This window comes from Heterodontus francisci, chromosome 10 (genome assembly GCF_036365525.1).
Source record: "Heterodontus francisci isolate sHetFra1 chromosome 10, sHetFra1.hap1, whole genome shotgun sequence".
In the NCBI taxonomy this organism is placed as follows: Eukaryota; Metazoa; Chordata; class Chondrichthyes; order Heterodontiformes; family Heterodontidae; genus Heterodontus; species Heterodontus francisci.
In genome coordinates, this window is record NC_090380.1 from 45,462,040 (window position 1) to 45,478,974 (window position 16,935).

Sequence of the window (16,935 nt, forward strand, 5' to 3'; positions counted from 1 at the left end):
GTTATGGTCACTGGTCCCAAAGTGCTCCCGCACTGACACATCAACCACCGGCCCATCCTCATTTCCTAACAGGAGGTCGAGTGTAGCCCCTTCTCTAGTAGGGCCATCCACACACTGGTTCAGGAAACTATCCTGGACACACTTAACAAATTCTTCCCCATCTGATCCCTTAGCACTAAGGCAGTCCCAGTCAATATTAGGGAAGTTAAAATCACCTACAATGACAACCCTATAATTCCTGCACCTATTTGTGATTTCCCTACATATATGCTCCTCCACTTCCCTCTGACTATCCGGGGGCCTATAGTATAATCCCATCAAAGTGATCACCCCTTTCTTATTTCTAAATTCTACCCATATGGCCTCGCTGGACATTCCCCCTGGGATATCCTCTCTAAGTACTGCCGTGATGTCCTCCCTAATCAATAGTGCAACTCCTCCTCCTCTCTTACCTCCACCTCCGTCACGCCGGAAAGATCGGTACCCCAGAACATTGAGCTGCCAGTCCTGCCCATCACTGAACCACGTTTCTGTAATAGCTATAATATCACAATCCCATGTACCGATCCATGCTCTGAGTTCATCTGCCTTACCTGTAAGGCTTCTTGCATTAAAGTAAATGCAGTTTAGCCGACCAGACCTTCCACGGTCCCTGTCCTGCCCCTGCTCGGCCTGCCTACTGGACTTGCTTGCTTTAACCTCTACATTTGCCTCAACTATCTCATCTGAGAGACTACTACTTTGGGTCCAACCCCCCGGCAAGACTAGTTTAAACCCTGCCGAGTAGTGCTAGCAAACCTCCCTGCAAGGATATTGGTCCCCCTCTAGTTTAGATGCAACCCGTCCTTCTTGTACAGGTCACCTCTGCACCAGAAGAGATCCCAATGATCCAAGTAGCTGAAGCCCTCCCGCCTACACCAGCTCTTCAGCCACGCATTCATTTGCCTAATCCTCCTATTCCTACCCTCACTAGCACGTGGCACAGGCAGTAATTCTGAGATTACAACCCTAGAGGTCCTGCTTTTTAACCTTCTGCCTAGCTCCCTATATTCACTTTGCAGGACCTCATCTCTTTTCCTGCCTATATCATTAGTACCAATATGGACCACGACCCCTGGCTGCTCACCCTCCCCTTTCAGAATGTCCTGCAGTCGGTCCGAGACATCCTTGACCCTAGCACCAGGGAGGCAACATACCATCCTGGAGTCTCGTTTGTGGCACAGTGGTTAGTACCGCAGCCTCACAACTCCAGGGACCCAGGTTCGATTCTGGGTACTGCCTGTGCGGAGTTTGCAAGTTCTCCCTGTGACCGCGTGGGTTTGCGCCGGGTGCTCCGGTTTCCTCCCACAGCCAAAGACTTACAGGTTGATAGGTAAATTGGCCGTTGTAAATTGCCCCTGGTGTAGGTAGGTGGTAGGGAATATGGGATTACTGTAGGGTTAGTATAAATGGGTGGTTGTTGATTGGCACAGACTCAGTGGGCCAAAGGGCCTGTTTCAGTGCTGTATCTCTAAAATAAATAAAAATAAAAACCGCCTATCTGCAACCCTTACAATAGAATCCCCTATCACTATAGCTCTTCGAACCCTTTTTCTCCCCTGCTGTGCAGCAGAGCCCTCCATGGTGCCACTAACTGGCCATTGCTGCTTTCCCCTGGGAGGTCACCCCCGCAATAGTATCCAAAGCTGTATATCTGTTTGAGAGGGGGATGGCCACAGGGGACTCCTCCACTACCTGCCTGCGCCTACTACTCCGTCTGGTGGTCACCCATCTCTTTTCTGCCTGTGCAGCCATTACCTGCAGTGTGACCACCTCACTAAACGTGCTAGCCACAACTTCCTCAGCATCGCGGATGCTCCACAGTGAATCCACCCACAGCTCCAGCTGCGTAATGCGGGTAACCAGTAGCTGCAGCTGGATACACCTCCTGCACACATGGTCATCAGGGTCACTGGAAGCGTCCCTGATTTCCCACATAGCACAGGAGGAACATATCACGAGGCTGAGCTCTCCTGTCATGACTTACCCTTAGATTAATTAGTTACCCCCTTAATTAAAAAATACTAATTATACTAGGGGCCTTGTTCTACCCACATCAATCCAAAGTCCTTAAAAAAAAACACTTTAGTAGTACTGACCTTATCACCAGAGATTTTATTTTCAACAAAAAAAACTTACCCCTTTTTTTAAAAGATATTCTAACAGCTGCTACTCACCAACCAATCACCTTGCAGCTCTCCTCTGATGTCACTGTTGGCTTTTTTTTTCCAAAACTCAGACGTGCTGCCGCTGCTCTTTTTAAACACCGCTGGTTTCATTCAGTCTCCTGCTTACCCGCTGCCTTGCTCTTTTTAAACACCGCCGGTCTCACTCAGTCTCCTTCTTTCCCACTGTTGCTGCTCTTTTTAAACACCACCGGTCTCACTCAGTCTCCTTCTTTCCCACTGTTGCTGCTCTTTTTAAACACCACCGGTCTCACTTAGTCTCCTTCCTTCCTGCTGTCGCTGCACTTTTTAAACACCACTGGTCTCACTCAGTCTCCTTCTTTCCCGCTGTCGCTGCTCTTTATAAACACCGCTGTTCTCTCAGTCTCGTTCTTTCTCCCTGCCACTGCTCTTTTTAAACACCGCTGGTCTCACTCGGTCTCCTTCTTTCCTGTTCCCGCTGCACTTTTTAAACACCGGTCTCACTCAGTCTCCTTCTTTCCCGCTCCTGCTGCTCTTTTTAAACACCGCTGGTCTCACTCAGTCTCCTTTTTTCCCACTCCCGCTGCACTTTTTAAATGCCGCTGGTCTCACTCAGTCTTTCCCGCTGTCGCTGCTCTTTTTAAACACTGCTGGTCTCACTCAGTCTCCTTCTTTCCCGCTGTCGCTGCTCTTTATAAACACAGCTGGTCTCACTCAGTCTCCTGAGTGATTGGTGATCCTGGTGATTCACTGTTATATGTTTTACGCTGCAGCCCAGGGTTACTTTTTACCCCATAGTATATTCTTTATCACTTGAGATAGATCAAATTTAACTTACTAAAATATTTTTGCTACACGTACTGTATATAATGTAATTTTGTTTTGCAAGTTAAAGTGCTTGTTATTTTAATATTTGCAAATGTGCAGGAACGAGTTGTATATTAAAGTGAAATATCACTTGATATAATATACAAGTATTTTCAAAGTGATTCCCAAAAAGCTAAAAAAAAAGGTAGCTTTGTATAATTTTCGAGAGGAAATATTCCTATTTATTTCTAAAAGCAGCCGCATGGAGACAAATTGTGTTGAGTTCCTTAGCCAGAGAAGACCTATGTGCATGAACTATCCAGTTATCCTGTCCTGTTAGCAGCCAGTGAGATGAGTGGGTATCTTTATTTACTTAGTTCTGGATGTTCAAAGCTTTGGGACTAGCTGGAACTTCAGTGCCTTAAAATTACAATTCTATAGTGTATGTTTTTATAGAGAGAGAGAGAGAGAGAGAGATACAGCACTGAAACAGGCCCTTCGGCCCACCAAGTCTGTGCCGACCAACAACCACCCATTTATACTAATCCTAGATTAACCCCATATTCTCTACCGCATCCCCACGTTCCCTCAATTCTCCTACCACCTACCTACACTTGGGGCAATTTACAATGGCCAATTTACCTAGCAACTTGCAAGTCTTTGGCTGTGGGAGGAAACCGGAACACCCGGCGGAAACCCACGCGGTCACAGGGAGAACTTGCAAGCTCCGCACAGGCAGTACCCAGAACTGAACCCGGGTCACTGGATCTGTGAGGCTGCAGTGCTAACCACTGCGCCACTGTGCCGTGTGCCGGCTTTAGCTCAGTGGTCACTTGGTGATTTAAAAAAAAAGTAACTTTCTGGTTTTCAACTGCTTATCAAATTCTAGATATCTTGTAATAATCTCAGTGAAAAAAAAATAATTGTTCCTTCACTAAGCAAAGCTTCATGGCTATTAATGTTTTAATGTAATATTAATTAAACAGCCATAACTGATAACCTGACTGTGGGGAAGTGATTGCTGACAACAATATTTAGGTAACAATAAGCTGCTTGAGTTTAACGGCTGCATTTTATGTAACTAAGTATTAAATGATTTCTTTATAATCATTATTCATTATTCTCTCCACAAAGATATATTCATTTTCAATAAATCAAAATCATTATAAGCCTCTTCACAACAAACTGAATACATTAAAATAATTGTCATATGTTAGTGAAATCTGGTGACTCTTATGCCTTAAGTATCAATTCAAAGAGGTGGGATGTAAGTATAGTGAACAGACTGGATTCATGTTTAACTTTCATTTTAAATAATCCATCTACAGAGGAGAAAGTATGGATTTATATAATGCTCTGTTGTTTGCTATCCATTCATTCCTTCATTGGAGCTGAACAGTTGCTTCTAAATTAATAGCATTAATAATTTAAAAAAAAACGAATTCAAAAATAAATTTGGTATCATCAGAAATTGACCAGGTAAGAGCATCAGAGAAAAGGAAAGGCCATTCAGCCCATCAAGCTAATTTCTTTCACTGACAATATACTTTTTATTCTATCACATAAGGCTCTGAAAATGTCTTTCTGTGTCAAAAAGGTAAATCAAAGGAAACTGGGGAATATCTATCTGACCTCATAGCCCAATTATCCATTTTCTTGTCATGACATTGCCACGCATAGTCTGGTATGGGATAACCGGAGGAAAATTGACTCTTACATGTTGTAAATTAGGAGGACCAACACCATCATCTTTGGCCCTGTCACAAATCACACTCCTTGACACTGATTCCATCCCTCCTTCCTGGACACACACTCAGGCTCAATTCAACCATTTGCAATCTTGATATCCTGTTTGACCCAGAGTTAACTTTAAACCCTGATTTGTATTCATCACCTAGATTGTTCAATTCCACTGCTGCAAAATTGTCCTCCTTCACTCTGACCTCAACTACTCTGCCATTTAAACCCTTGTACATGCTGTCTCACCTCCAACTTTCCTTTTGCTGGTCTCCAACCGACATAAACTCCAACGTTTTAGATTTTTTTTTTAGATTTAGAGATACAGCACTGAAGCAGGCCCTTCGGCCCACCGAGTCTGTGCCGACCATTAACCACCCATTTATACTAATCCTACACTAATCCCATATCCCTACCACATCCTCACCTGTCCCTATATTCCCCTACCACCTACCTATACTCGGGGCAATTTATAATGGCCAATTTACCTATCAACCTGCAAGTCTTTTGGCTGTGGGAGGAAACCGGAGCACCCGGAGGGAACCCACGCAGACACAGGGAGAACTTGCAAACTCCCCACAGGCAGTACCCAGAATTGAACCCGGGTCACTGGAGCTGTGAGGCTGTGGTGCTAACCACTGCGCCATCCAAAATTGTACCACACGTATCTTGTCCATTGTAATTACCCATCATCCTTGCCTCTATTGACCTATATTGGTTCCTTTTCCCCCATGCATTCAACTTAACATCTTTGTTATGATCTATAAATCCCTCTACAGCTTCAACTGCTACAGTCTCCTCAAACTTTATACCCACTCAAAAGTTTTGTTCCTATGATTTCAGCCTTTTTTGCAACTTATCTCCCTTAATCCTACCACTTACAGATTCCTCAACTGCTGACTTTACTGCTCTCTGGAGCTCCCTCTCTAGATCTCTCTGCTGCTCCAAATCTCTTTTCACCTTTTAAAAACCGCCTCAAAATCCATCCTCATAGGTGGTTTTTGGTAAGCCCTCCTAATCTCTCTCTTCAGGACTTAGTGTTGGTTTTCCTTAGCTTATTTGTGAAGTGTATTGGAACCTTTTTTTGCTAAATAAATGCAAGTAATTGTTATAGCAAAACTTGAATCTAGACTGCTCCACAGAGAACTTTAGATGGGACCATTTCTCGGCAAAATTATATGGTCATCCTATATGCTCTTCCTTGCAAACTTCCATGGACATTTGGAAGATACGTTTCTTGAAAAGAGGGATTGACAGGTGTGATGAGGAGGTATAAAGCTAAGGTTAAGATCAATTTAAGACAGGCAGATTTGTTGGGCCACTGATTTTTTTTTCTGTTACTGAAGTTTTCTAAACTTAGATTTCTATAACATTCACTAAGAACTCTACTTTGTTTAAAAAAAGATTTTTTTGTTGTTGTAGGTAACAAGAAAGCAGCACAAATTATTCTATACTATAGATGTAATAACACTCATACCTTTGATCAAGAACTGAAAATCCCATTGGTCAATGAAGCCAGAGAGAAAGCTCTGGCAACTGTAGGACAGCAGCAGATGTCGCAAACGGAATACAAACGCAGAAAGATCGCTGGAACACTGGAAAGCAGCAGTGTCCGAGCTTCAGTTGCAGCTGTTGGCCCTTGTTGCACCCAGGTAGGAACATCTGTCATGTTATCACAAAACACTTCTCAGCTCTAAAGCTGTTCATCTTGAAATGTTAACAGCATACTGGTGAGCAGGAAGAATAGTAGACATTTTTGACAACAGTGACGGTGGGGTGGGGTGCCTGTTACAGATTGTTTGTGGAGATCTACTACTTTTTGTTCCCTACAATCATTGTAGATAGCTCTATAGTGTTGTTCTGATCATCTTAGCTAAGTTCATTCAATTACACCTTTCTAAATAAAACATGATGCTCAATTTTTTTGTTACTTGAGTGAAAAAATGTTATTAGGTTTCCAGCACTGTGGATAGACATGATGGATATTTTTCTTTGAGGCATAATACAACTTCCTCTCTATTCTCTGTGGTATTTTCAATTTATAACTCACAATTTATTCCCACAATTAACATTAATGCCCAATCAAATGACTTATTAATGAAGAGAAATTTTGGGAGTGTTGTGCTATAGTATTTCTCTCTTCCAGATTGACACCAAATGAGTGTAAGGACTCTATTAATGCTCATAAACTGCTGTTAGTCGTAGAACAGCTTGGTTTCTGGCTGCCTCAAGATAGGATGCCCATGAATTCACCACTGATGCACTGTCTGTGTTGATTGTCATCAATTGGTGGCACCTTTCACAGATTCACCTGTGGTCTGTGGTGAGATTGAGTAGTTTCTTTGTTACCAGCCAGTGTTGTTAAAAGGTCGATGTTGACAAATATGTACATAGATTGACTTACATAGACTAATGTTGATGACTGTTGTAATCCCATTGTAACCAGCAATTGCCATGTCCTCAGAAGGACCCTGATAATCTGAGGGATCACAGAATTTACAGCAAGAAGGAAGCCATTCAGTCCATTGCACTAGCTCTTCAACTATCGATTCCATTTCCATTTACTTTTTATATTTTTGACTTTTAAAGTATTTGTCCTATCCCTTTGAATTTGCTATGTCTGTGTCTTAATAAGTAATAGTGGTGAAGCGTTTCATGTTGTGTGCAATAATTTCTTCTAATACTCCCCTTCATTCTTCTACTGATAATTCTAAATCTGAACACATCCAATTGAAACAACCTTTCGCTGTTTACCATCTCAAAACCTTTCAGATTTTGGAAATATGTTATATGCCTTCTTAAAATTCTTTGTTCCAGTGAAAAAAAGCCCCAGTTTTTGGAATCTTTCTTCATAATTAAAAGTTCTCATTCCTGGTATCATTCCAGTGACTCTTCACTTTATCCTTTCGATTGCCCGATTGCTCCTACTGTAATGGGGTATCATGAACAGTGCCCAAAATTCCAAAATGCTCTGGACTAAGTCTGTGCAATTGTGGTGTCAAATTTTTGAATGAGTAGTATAAGTACCCAGTTAAGGTTTAATCTTGCAGCTGGCCTAATGAGCGATATAACAAATCTGATTAGCAACTCTTAAAGGAATGTGCCCATTTAAAGGTAAGTGATGCCATAGGGGGCAAATAAAGATTCAAAATAGATTACTGATATTTGTCAGCTTTTGCCAAGGTTGTGGGATGGCAGGATGGTGGCTGGTGGGCGGGGGGAATAAAATGCCAAGCAAAAATACGAGGATGGGAACTCCATTTATAACCAAACCACAAAAGTGAGTCTGTGGACAAGTGCCAGAGTTACACAGCATGAAATCTATTGTTTGAGAATTTTAAAATCAGGACACATTGGACCGGGAGCCAGTGTAGGTCAGCAAGCACAGGGGTGATGATGAATGGCACTTGGTGCAAGTTAGGATACAGGTAGTCGAAGTTTGGATGAGCTCAAGTTTCTGGAGGGTGGAAGATGGGAGGCTTGCTAAAGTATTTGAATTGTCGAGTCTAGAGGTAACAAGAGCATGGATGAGGGTTTCAGCAAAGATGGACTGAAAGAAGGGCAGAGATGGGCTATATTGTGGAGCTGGAAGTTGGTGGTCTTTGCGATGGATATGGCATTTGAAGCTTAGCTCAGAGTCGGATAGGATGCGGAAGTTGCAAATAGTCTGGTTCAGCCTTCGACGTTGGCCAGGAGAGGAAGGAAGGGATGGAATTAGTGATGAATGAATGGAATTTGTGGCTGGGACGGAAGACAATGGGTTCTGTCTCCCTAATATTTAATAGGAAGAGGTTTCGATTGGATGTTGGACAAGCACTTTGACAGTATAGAGACACTGAGACAAGTGGTGGTGTTGTGGAGCTGGGTGTCGTACATGTGGTACCTGATTGTGGTTTCAGATAATGTTGCCAAGGGGCAGAATGCAGATGTCAATTAACAGGGGGCTAAGAATAGATCTGAGGTGGGGGTTTGTTTACAAGGTGGGGCAGGGAAGAGAAGCCATTGTTGGAGATTATTTGGCTCTCTCTGGATAGCTAAGATTAGAACTAGGCAAGGGCCATTGTACTCAGTTGGGCATTGGAGGAATGTTGTTGGAGAAGGATAGTGTAGTTAACCATGTCCAGGCTGCGGGCAGGTTGAGAGAATCATAATTGATAGTAAACCAAAGTCACACTCACATAGGATGCCATTTGTGACTTCGATTAGGGTTGAGACAGTGAAGGAAAGCTGGAGAGGTTCAAAGATGGAGTAGGAAAGATGGACATGGATTTGGGAACTGACAACATGTTCATAGATTTTGTAGAGGAAAGGGAGGTTTAACATGGGGCAGTGGTTTGCAAGGACAGTGGGGTCAAGTTTTTTTGTTTTTGAGAAGGGGGATGATGTGGCAGATTTGAAAGGGAGTGGCCTAGTACCTTAGGAGAGGGAACTGTTTACAATATCAGCTAGCATGGGACCAGAAAGGAATGTTGGGTGGACAGTAGTTTACTGGGAATAGGATCGAGAGCAAAGAAGATGAGTCTCATGGACAAGATAAGCTTGGAGAGGACATGAAGGAAGATAGAAGAGTGTCTAGAGGAAAATGAGAGTTCTGGGCTAGGGCAGGGGATCAATGAGGGCTGTTTGGTTGGTGGGTAATGGGAAGGGAGGGATACAGCAGAAGAAGCTGATTGAATAGTCTCATTCTTGGTGACAAAGAAGTCCATGAGCTCCTTGCACTTGTTGCTGGAGGGGGGCAGGGGAGAGGGGTTTAAAGAGATGGTTGGTAGTGGAGAAAGAAGTCGGGGATTATTTTTGACATTCCTGGATGATCCTTGAGTAGTGAGCAGTTTTGGCAGAGGAGGAGAGGTGGCTCCGATAATACTTGATGTGGTCCAGCTAGATCTGGCGATGCATAGCTGAACAAGTTGTATGCCATAAGCATTCAATTCTACGTCCCTTGGACTTTAAGAGAGCAAAGATGAGGCCCAAATGAATTTACACTTGAATGTCTATTTTATAGGGCTGTTTTATCAAAACAGCTGGACCATTGATGAGAATTTTTTTTTAATTTTTTCTGTACTATGACAAAAGAGAAAAGAAAAAGTTAATATCATAAATATAGAATTCACAAAATGTTTCATTTTGTTGTGAGAAAACTTGTGAATATAGTTCATATAGATATTCCAAATGATTTATAATAAATGACTTTATTTGAACAGAAAAAGATGCCTCTCTCCACTGGAACAGATTGCACAGGGCCAAAAAATATTGACTACACTGTAGAAGTATCCATGCCAAAGAACTTTGAAAGTCCAGATAAAATATTGATTCCTGTATCCCAAGTGCATAGGGTGAATTCCAAGTCACAGCAGACATGTGGAAGTCTGAACTTGAGTGAAATGGGTAATGTATGAAATATATTTTGCCACTCAGGCTTATTGTGTGGATTATTTAGACAATTTACTACATAAATTTTGATCTATAATTACTGGATATCAATTACTATTTACCATTTATGACATACAAAATAAATTTACTACGGAAATGGAATGCTTTAGTTATATTTTCATGCAGTAGTTTTGTTTCTAACTTTCCTCATGGGCAGCATTTAAAAGGCTTAACCATGTGCAGTGGAAATTATTTGTAACAAATTGGCATGGATTGAAAATATGTCCTGTGTTTCAATGAATTCATCTTGCAACTGGAAGTGTTGTTTTGACAATTTTCATTGAAATACCTGCAATTTTTGCTTTTTAATTATGTAATTCTCATAAGACCTACATTCATGTAAGTAATACCATTTTGTTTATTTAATTCATGATATTCTCTGTTCTTGTAGTATTAGCTTTATGTAAACATCTTCACTTGTGGTATTATTCACTGATTACCTAGATGCACAGAACACGTGTTAAAAAACAATACACAATATTTTATTATCTTAAAATACTTGACTTTTTGCTGCATTTGCTGCTTATGTTCTCTGCATATCATGATTGCATTTATCAATGGTTGGTAAGTGAACTTAATTTTATTTCTTTTCTGGCATCTCAGCTACCACAACAGTTTTAGAAGAGTTTAGTTGCTTTAAACTACTGTCAACAGCTTTATTGGATTTTAAACTCAGCAGTTTAATTGACTCATTAAGGCTGTTTAAATTGTTCAAATGTCATAAAGTAAGATCTTAAACCAGTGTCTCAATTTTTCTCCAAGAAACTTTATACTAATCAAAGGTAGGAAATAAAAATTATGGTAGTTTTTAATCATCCTTTTGTGACTCAATCATGGACAATGCTGTGCTAGACATAGTGAGGGTGAATTCTTTGCGAAGCGGAGTTTCGATGGTGTAGTGTAGTGCTTCCCCCTGTCCTCTCTGTGCATGCCCTGGTCAAATTCATTATAGCTGCATGGCAGGCTCCTGCTGAGATTCTGCCATCAAGAGGGGAAAAAGATCCAAATCCTGATGGTGTTGCATCAGGGTTGCCACTATATCGCCAAAATAGGCGGTGAGGAACATTAAAGTGACAGAAGCTCCTCCCCCCATCCAAAAAATTGAAAAGAATGCCCCTATTAAAGATCTTAGAGAAGACTGAGTCCTTCAGCAGGTAAGCTTCAGCTGCCAACTGGATGAAGAAGCTGGTGCTACAAAGCCCTCTCCTCCCATTTGGGGAGCTCTGAGGATGTCCTGCAGCTTCTTGGGGTCTATCACCATGTGGAAAGTGGTGCTAGGATCCAGAAAGCGCGTTAATGCGGTGGGTGGGAAAGGAGCAGGCAGCAGCAGACCCAGCGGTGACAGGGGTGGAGTTAGGGAAATCCTAGTCTGGGTAGTAAGTGTAACCTTCTGATATTCTCCATTGTGACTTCACCTGATTTCAGATGGCTCGTGGAGAATAATTCCCTCCATTGAGTTATAATATGATATTTATAAAGGGCAGTGTCGGTTCAAGTGTGAATTGAATCTTCACACTATGTGTGGTTCTTACAGTAGAATTATTTCATGTGGTAGGTGAGAGTGAAGTTCAATGATGAGTAATACGCAGCAGGTTGCAGAAGATGAGAGCACAGGCAGGTTTGCAAAAGCTAATAGGCACAGACCAAATGTCCATCAAAGGCCTAGGCTTATAGAATCATACAGCACAAAAGGAGGTCATTCTGCCCATCATACCTGTGCCAGCTCTTCGTAGCACTACTACTCACCTACTCTTTTTCTATGGAAGAAAAATGATTCATTAGCTCAATGATTGGAGAAATATTTCAGGAGTCTGAAAACCTTTTAACATTGTCTTAAGGCCTTATATTAATTTTATTTTACCTATTTTAGTTGTTGCCTCAATAAATAAAAAATAAAATCAGTGCAAATTTGATCCACCATCAAGTCTTTCAGATTTATCTGTCCAGTGCAAAGCCAGTATATGCAAAGGACCCAGTACTACTTCTCATGGTAAAATCTTTAGCTAGGACTACATATTCTCCTGTGTTTCAAGATTGCAATCATTTGAGGATCACAGTCTCCAGCATATATTAATTTATGCTGTTGAGGCAGGGCTTTCCAGAAGTCATAGTGGAAGTGAAAGCCCTCGTCCAGAATTATGGAACCCTCCCTCTATAGCTGCCTGTTGGTTTCTTTTACTCACCAATGGCAGAAAGCAAGTGAAACTGTTTCCAAATTCCACAGTCACATGAAATGCAAAGACAGAGTGATGAATTGAGAAAAAGAAGAGAAATATAGAAAAACAGATGAATATATTAATATATGCCCCGACAAACAAATTTCTCTGCAGCACCTGTGGAAGAGCCTGTCACTAGAATTGGCCTTTATAGCCACTCCAGGCGCTGCTTCACAAACCACTGACCACCTCCAGGCGCTTATCCATTGTCTCTCGAGATAAGGAGGCCAAAGAAGAAGAAGAAGAATATTAATATGTATAGGCTGTCCTCTATAGTCCATGTAATAGATGCAGCTTTCCCCTTTGAACTAAATTTATGGTTTTGGTACAAGTGGGCACCTCACATTTACAGGTCATATCCAGGATTTAGCTAATACTGACAACTCTACCTTTCAAGTTACAGCAGCACCTTCCATCACTTAGGACCATTCAAAATCTATTACATGTGGCGTCCTGTTTGCTGCTTCATTAACTCAGGACCACTGTTTCCGAAGACCTGAAGGTTAGGTGAACATACCTTCCCTTCTCAAAGATAATCTTCTTGGCTAGTGAATGAAAAGATTGTTAGAGCTTTTCAAAAAGCATAGAAACAGGAGTAGGCCATTTAGTTCCTCGAGCCTGCTCCGCCATTCAGCCCTCCAAGCCTGATCTGCCATTCAAGTAGGCCGTGGCTGATCTGTACCACAATTCCATTTACCTGCCTTTGATCTATATCCCTGATATCCTTGTCTAACAAAAATCTTATTGATCTCAGTGTTGAAATTTTCAACTGAGCTAGCATCCACAGCTTTTTGGGACAGAGAATTCCAGATTTTTACTTCTCTTTGTGTTTAACACTTAATTTCTCTCCTAAATGGCCTTGCTCTGATAAATTAAAGAGAGAAAGCAAGGCAAGGCAAGAGAGCAAGGTAGCAATAAGGGAATTGATAATCTGAGTGTGGCAGGAAGGGACAGAGTATACAAACTTAAGCATGCGCCAGCAGATAAGGCTAAAATGACAAAATTAAATGCACTCTATCTGAATGCACACAGCATTCACAAAATGGCAGATGAATGAATTGACGGCACAAATGGAAGAAAACAGATATAATCTGATTGCCATTACGGAGGCGTGGCTGTAGGGTGACCAAGGCTGGGAACTGAATGTCCAAGGATATTTGACATTTAGGAAGGATAGGCAAAAAGGAAAAGGAGGTAGGGTAGTGCTGTTAATAAAGGATGATATCAGTACATTAGTGAGAGAAGATCTTAGATTGGAAGATCAAGAATCAGTTTGGGTAGAGCTAAGAAACAGCAAGGGACAGTAATCATGGGGGACTTCAATCTACATATAGACTGGGTAAACCAAATTAGCACAAATGGTGTGGAGGATGAATTCCTGGAATGTATACGAGATGGTTTTCTAGAACAGTATGTTGAGGAACCAACTGGAGAATGGGCTATTTTAGATCCGGTATTGTGCAATGAAAAAGGGCTAATTAACAATCTCATTGTAAAGGACCCTCTAGGGAAGAGTGACCATAATATGATAGAATTTGACATTAAGTTTGAAAGTGATGTAGTTCAATCCGAGACTAGTTCTTAAATCTAAACAAAGGAAACTATGAAGGTATGAGGGGCAAATTGGCTGTGGTAGATTGGGAAAATACATTAAAAGGTATGATGGTAGACAGGCAATGGCTAGCATTTAAAGAATTAATAAATAGTTTACAACAAATTTACATTCCTTTGAAGCACAAAACCCCAACAGGAAAGGTACTCCAACCATGGCCAACAAGGGAAGTTGAAGATTGTATTAAATCAAAGGAAGAGGCTTATATAAAAAAAAAAGTAAGCCAGAGGATTGGGAGGATTTTAGAATTCAGCAAAGGAGGACCAAGAAACTGATAAAGAAAGAGAAAATAGAAGATGAAAGTAAACCAGCAAGAAACATAAAAACAGACTGTAAAAGCTTCTACAAGTATGTAAAAAGGAAAAGAAAAAGATTAGCAAAGACAAACGTGGGTCCATTACAGGCAGAGACAGGAGAATTTATAAACGAAATAACAGAGAAACTAAACAAATACTTTGTGTCTGCCTTCACAGAGAAAGATACAAAAAACCTCCCATGAATACTAGAGAACCATGGGACGAGCGAGAATGAGGAACTAAAAGAAATTAGTATGAGTAAAAAAGTAGTACTGGAGAAATTAATGGGACTGAAAGTTGGTATAGCCCCTGGACTTGATGATCTACATCCCAGAATGTTGAAAGAGGTGGCCGTAGAGCTAGTGGTTGCGTTGGTGGTCATCTTCCGAAATTCTATAGATTCTAGAATGGTTCCTGCAGATTGGAAGGTAGCAAATGTAACCCCACTATTTAAAAAAGGAGGGAGCGAGAAAATGGGGAACTACAGACTGGTTAGCCTGATATCAGTCGAAGGGACAAGCTAGAATCTTTTTTTTTTATTTTTTCATGGGATGTGGGGGTCACTGGCTAGGCCAACATTTATTGCCCATCCCTATTTGCTTTTGAGAAGATGATGGTGAGTTCCCTTCTTGAACGGCTGCAGTCCTTGGGGTGTAGGTACACCCACAGTGCTGTTAGGAAGGGAGTTCCAGGATTTTGACCCAGCAACAGTGAAGGAACGGTGATATAGTTCCAAGTCAGGATGGTGTGTGGCTTGAAGGGGAACGTGCAGGTGGTGGTGTTCCCACGCATCTGCTGCCCTTGTCGTTCCAGGTGGTAGTGGTCGCGGGTTTGGAAGGTGCTGTCAAAGGAGTCTTGATGAGTTGCTGCAGTGCATCTTGTAGATGGTACACACTGCTGCCACTGTGCTTCTGTGGTGAAGGCAGTGAATGTTGAAGTTGGTGGATGGGGTGACACTCAATCAAGCTGTTTTGTTCTGGATAGTGTTGAGCTTCTTGAGTGTTGTTGGAGCAGCACCCATCCAGACAAGTGGAGAGTATTCCATCACACTCCTGATTTGTGCAATGTAGATGGTGGACAGGCATTGGGGAGTCAGGAGGTGAGTTAGTCGCCATAGAATTCCCAGCCTCTGACCTACTCTTGTAGCCGGAGTACTTATGTGGCTGGTCCAGTTCAGTTTCTGATCAATGGTAACACACAGGATGTTGATAGTTGAGGATTCAATGATGGTAATGCCATTGGACATCAAGGGAAGATGGCTAGATTCTCTCTTATTTGAGATGGTCATTGCCTGGCACTTGTGTGGCGTGAATGTTACTTGCCACTTATCAGCCCAAGCCTGGATGTTGTCCAGGTCTTGCTGCATCTGGACATGGGCTACTTCAGTATCTGAGGAGTTGCGAATGGTGCTGAACATTGTGTAATCATCACCGAACACCCCCACTTCTGACCTTATGATGGAGGGAATGCCATTGATGAAGCAACTGAGGTACTGCAGGGATCAGTGCTAGGCCCCCAGCTATTCACAATATGTATACATGATTTAGATGAGGGAACTAAATGTAATATCTCCAAATTTGCAGATGACACAAAACTGGGTGGGAGGATGAGTTGTGAGGAGGAGGCAGAGAGGCTTCAGGATGATTTGGACAAGTTGAGTGAGTGGGCAAATGCATGGAAGATGCAGTATAATGTGGATAAATGTGAGGTTATCCACTTTGATAGCAAAAACAGGAAGGCAGATTATTATTTGAACAGCTATAAACTGAGAGTGGGGAATATGCAACGAAACCTGGGTGTTCTCGTACACCAGTCGCTGAAGGTAAGCATGCAGGTGCAACAGGCGGTAAAAAAGGCAAATGGCATGTTGGCCTTCATTGCGAGAGGATTCGAGTACAGGAACAGGGATGTCTTGCTACAATTATACAGGGCCTTGGTGAGGCCACACCTGGAATATTGTGTGCGGTTTTGGTCTCCTTATCTGAGGAAGGATGTTCTTGCTATAGAGGGAGTACAGCGAAGGTTTACCAGACTGCTTCCTGGGATGGCGGGACTGACATATGAGGAGAGATTGAGTCAGTTTGGATTATATTCGCTGGAGTTCAGAAGAGTGAGGGGGGATCTCATAGAAACCTATACAATTCCAACAGGACTTGACAGGGTAGATGCAGGAAGGATGTTCCCGATGGTGGGGGAGTCCAGAATCAGGGGTCATAGTCTAAGGATAAGGGGTCAACTTTTCAGGACTGAGATGAGGAGAAATTTCTTCACCCAGAGCGTGGTGAACCTGTGGAATTCGCTACCACAGAAAGCAGTTGAGGCCAAAACATTGTATGTTTTCAAGAAGGAGTTAGATATAGCTCTTGGGGCGAAAGGGATCAAAGGATATGGACGAAAGGGGGAACAGGTTACTGAGTTGGATGATCAGCCATGATCATAATGAATGGCAGAGCAGGCTCAAGGGCCAAATGGCCTACTCCTGCTCCTATTTTCTATGTTTCTATGTTTCTAATCGGCGAGCATTGTTGTTAGCTCTCCTGACTGTACATCTTCAGCCTTACCAGATATAAAATCAAACAAAACATGTGGCACATAGTTGTTTTGCTCATCAGTGGACTCATCACCAATAATTGCTAAAGACTCACATGTGT

The 16,935-nt window shown here is 42.0% G+C and overlaps 1 protein-coding gene across 3 annotated transcripts in view; it reads left to right on the forward strand.

Annotated features, from left to right (window-relative positions):
* Nucleotides 1-16,935, forward strand: part of LOC137374438 (cilia- and flagella-associated protein 47-like) — a 777,638-nt gene that overhangs the window by 381,325 nt on the left and 379,378 nt on the right. For all 3 annotated transcript variants that reach the window (XM_068040550.1, XM_068040552.1, XM_068040551.1), the window contains 2 exons: nt 6,153-6,382; nt 9,932-10,115. In XM_068040550.1, coding sequence (XP_067896651.1) covers nt 6,153-6,382; nt 9,932-10,115 — 414 coding nt within the window. The remainder of the gene's footprint in view (nt 1-6,152; nt 6,383-9,931; nt 10,116-16,935) is intronic.